Source organism: Grammomys surdaster, unplaced genomic scaffold (assembly GCF_004785775.1).
Source record: "Grammomys surdaster isolate TR1022 unplaced genomic scaffold, NIH_TR_1.0 126684, whole genome shotgun sequence".
NCBI classification, from domain to species: domain Eukaryota; kingdom Metazoa; phylum Chordata; class Mammalia; order Rodentia; family Muridae; genus Grammomys; species Grammomys surdaster.
In genome coordinates this window covers 1-4,049 of record NW_021621471.1, presented here as the reverse complement: position 1 = coordinate 4,049, position 4,049 = coordinate 1, and the positions used below count along the sequence as shown (strand labels likewise).

The window sequence follows — 4,049 nt, the reverse complement described above, 5'->3', positions numbered from 1 at the left end:
AATAAAATAAAATTTAAAAAAGGAAAAAAAAAGGGAGGAGATGAGGATGAGAGGGAGGGAGGACTGGAAAGAAGGGAGGAAGGGGAAACTGATGATCAAACAATATAACATATATATGTTATATAATTATATATAACATAGTTATATATTATATACATGAATATGTATCTATCTGAAATATATATGGACATGAAATTTAAAAAAAGGATTGTACTGTTGAAGAAAATCAGAAAACTAATGTTATCAAGAATAAATCTGTTTGGCATAATATAAAAAAAAATGACCTAGGTGTTTCTGATCAAGTCGAGAGCAAATTGTGGCTTTGGAAAGTGGAGGTGCCCAATGTCTGTGACCCAGGAAAAACTCTTGAATGGAAGCCTCAGCTTCCTAACTGTACAGGGAGAAAATTAGCTGGGAGGCAAAGGGTGTTCCCCATGACATCAGCAGCCTCTTCTTTGGACATTCCATTGTTTCCTGGAGAGTTCTTGGCATCCCTTGTGATGTCACCAGTGTTGTAGTAACAACAAGTGCACTGAGCTCTCTCAGTCAGTGTCTACAGCATATGCCCATAGACATGATTTCCCGACTGAGGAGACGTTTTGGAAGAGCGGAGATGGATGTGACAGAAACTCGAGAGAGGCAGAAAGTAGCTGGCCTTTCATCTGAGAGTAATGAAGGACGAAGGAGGTGGTCTTGGCGAATGTGGAGTAAGTCCTGGGAAGGGGATGTTGAGCTTCCTGTCAGGGGTGGCCTGAGCTGGCCTTCCTAGCAATTTGAGCACAGGAACTGGAATCACAGGGAAGCAAAAGAATTTCCATGATTATCACAATGCTTGAACATCAAGGATTTCAGAACATGACTTTCTCCATCCCTTAAGGCAGGTGATGGCAAGGCCAAAGCAGGTATTTCAAACACCAAGTCTTTACTTTGACTGGGGTTTGTGGTTGTTACATGAGGACAAAATGAAACCATCAAGAGTCACAGAGGGTCTAACCTATGCCAATTTATGCAAGGGCATCACTGCACATCACTGGCAAGGCTTTGGTGTTTTTGTTTTTGTTTTGTTTTTGTTTTTGTTTTTCAGCTTCAGTGGCTATCTGACAGTAGTACCAGGGAAAGAATTGTGCTCCTGGCCATGGCCTTATGTTCTCAGAACTCCTCTGACCGCCTCTCCCTGACAGTACCCACCTTAGCTTTCTTTATCACCCATTGTGGGTGGCAGGCATTTGTCTCCTGTAACCAAACAACTTTCAGTGTTGATACACTCAGACAATGAACCCTATTGCCATCTCTGGGGTGTTTGCTGTTTCAGTAGGGGGAATTGACCAGTGTGATGATCATGGTCTCACCCTCTATGAATTTTAGTCCAAACTACTGGGCCTTGAGTAACAGGGTAGGACATCTGCCCACCTTTATCACTCATGTTCTTGGGGTTAGTTCATTTTCCATCTGACTTGTGAAACCACAAGACTGAGGGACCTAAAGCCAAGTTGCACCCTGTAAAACTGACAATACTTGTAGAGAACCAATCTCTGGGGTCATCATAAGCATGTGTAGGGAGACAGAGGAAACACCTGGCTGCTTTCATCTCCTGGTCTCTATAGAGTGAAGGGAAAGCTGAGATTCACTTAGGTGGTATCTCAAGCCTGGACCCAATACTTTGTGGTGTCACTGGTTTCCAGGCATGGTCTCTTTCTGTTTAACCTCAGGGTGTTCTGTCTAAACTCTCTGCATTCTCTTGGGGTACTTTACTTTTGTTCTTCTGACTACAGTGGCTGGCAGATGGACATCAAACCATGCAACTGTCCTAAGCAGGAAAGAGGCCAAGAAGGAGGAAAAGAGACTGACCAAAGAGCTGGGGCTCAGTACCCAGGAGAGAAACGAGCTGAGAGACCGCTTGATCTATGTCACAGAGGGATCCATGAACAAGAGGTACTCATTGCTCCAAACACTTTGGTGTCAATCTGACATCTGCAATGTCACCCTCATCTTAGCCTTTTAAGGTTGTGAGTTCTGGGAAGCAGTACCACCACAGAGCCCCTGTGCCCAACTTTATACCCCTAAGTGCTTCTTAGAGGAGAGGTTGAACCTGAAGCTTGATCAGGAGCGAGAAGGGAAAGGGACTCTTCTGCTTCCTCCAATTGAAATGTTGAACTTGTGGTCTGAGTAAAGAATTCTGGATGTGGGCCGTGGCAAGTGAGTGCACAACATGCATTTGGAAAGTCCTTGACAGATGCAGTAAGTTTGTGGTGACGCTTTGTACTTACCTGGTGCTTAACTGAGGGCTGGAAGGTCCTGGAAGCAGCTGGCCCCACACTGTTCACATCAGTGCTTGACTAGCAGGCCTGAAGAGTGTGCTTTTGTCGGTGTGCCTTATACTCTGAGACAGTAATGCTGAATGAATTTCTTCAGATTCTGATTGTGCCTTCTCCATTGCTGTATCTCTCTCTTTCTCATTCTCTCATTCTGTTTCCTTTTACTTTCCTTGTGTGTGTGCTTGTGTGTGTACACATGCATATGGATGTGCAGACATATACTAGGTGTGTATTTCCTTCCACTCTTTGGGAACTAGGGTTCTGTGTTTTGGCCTGTGGATTGACCTGTATAACAGTTTAAAGGTGATGTGACTCCTGAGGTCTGGGATCCCCTCATGTAAACAGCACTATCATTGACTCTGTGGTGCCATTTGTCTGTACATTTGTATCTCTTTGACAGATTAGAAAACTGTGTTGATGTCTGGTCTCATCTCCAGAATTATGTGCAATGAATGTCTCCACACTATTAGTTATCCAGGATTTAGAGTCCCTGTTTTGAAAGTAGGAAATATATAATCACAGGTTTCTGGTGGGCAAGGACCTGTGGCCTAGTCTCTTTAGAGCATAAGCTGCTAGACCTCCAGTTCAGGCCAGCTGAGTGAACACAGGGAGCCAGGGCACCCTCCATCTGGATGCCAAACTTCTGCTGTCCTGGGCCAGGATAACAAGATTCCAAAGCTGGAGAAGATCCCAGTATTTAGAATGAAGAAACTGGCCTTCCAGGATTAGGGTAGGATAGGACCCAGCCTGAGTTCATGTGTTCCTAAAAGCCCATGTTCATGGAGTTCTGTCTTCCTGGGGCCAGACCCTATTACAGGCAAAATCCACTGTATGAAAAACTGAAGTTAAAGGAGAAGACGGTCATGTCATTTCTGAACAAATTAGAGATGGAGAACACTGAGTTCTGTGAGAACGTCCAGGAGCACAAGAAGGAAATTAACTTCTATAGGTAAGTGCAGGTCATGGAGGCTACCACTTGTGCAATGCCCATTTCTGCATTCCTTTGAACTGGAATGGAGAGGCTCCAGGTCTGGTTCTATCCCTTCTGCTTTTTAGCCTTCAGTGTGCCTTGGGCCTTTTGGACTCACTTTTCTTCAATCTGTAAGAGAACCTTAGTCCTCCCAGGGTTATCTGGGCATCCTCAGGAGCCTCTAAGATAACAAAAGGAGAGGGTTCTCTTGCAGAACTGGACCTCTGGGGCTCAGGCAGGGTTTTGCAGATGTGAGTGTGATGGAACACATGGATAGAATGCCCTCCCCGTAGTCCTTCTGACCTCCAATGAGGGTATTTACACCCTACTACTTGATGTTGCTGCAATACACTGGGCTGCCATGGAGATACCTCTTTCTTGGAGAGGCAGATAGATGGCGATACCTCTTTCTTTTGGAGAGACATGGAGCCTTATTTGTGTTTGGGCTACAGACATGATTAATTCTTACCTGCATTGGCTGTTTGCTGTTTGTGCAGTGTCATGGATATATTGAAATATATTGTACTATGTCTTCATGGGAACCTGGGTCCTGGTGGGGTAATGGAACCTCTAAGTAGGAATGGGAGGAAGAGGTTGCAGGATCTTAATAACTGTAGTGTGTTTCCAGAAACCTGCAAAGTCGGCTCCTGTTGCAGTCCTCTGTTGTAAAGAAGTCATTGGTCAAAGTGAGGCAGGATTGCAAGGAAGTACAGGCTTATTCGTACCTTCTCCAACAGTACTTGACTGAGTTGAACCTGAATGTT

At 44.7% G+C, this 4,049-nt stretch overlaps 1 protein-coding gene across 1 annotated transcript; it reads left to right on the top strand.

The window, feature by feature from the left end:
* Window positions 1-562: 562 nt before the first annotated feature.
* LOC114615474 (disks large homolog 5-like) lies at window positions 563-4,046 on the top strand (the record flags this gene model as incomplete). Its single annotated transcript, XM_028761185.1, has 4 exons — window positions 563-707; window positions 1,773-1,932; window positions 3,121-3,264; window positions 3,914-4,046. Coding segments are annotated over exons 1-4 (582 nt in total), but the record flags the coding sequence as incomplete, so codon positions are not given.
* Between the last annotated feature and the right edge of the window lie 3 nt (window positions 4,047-4,049).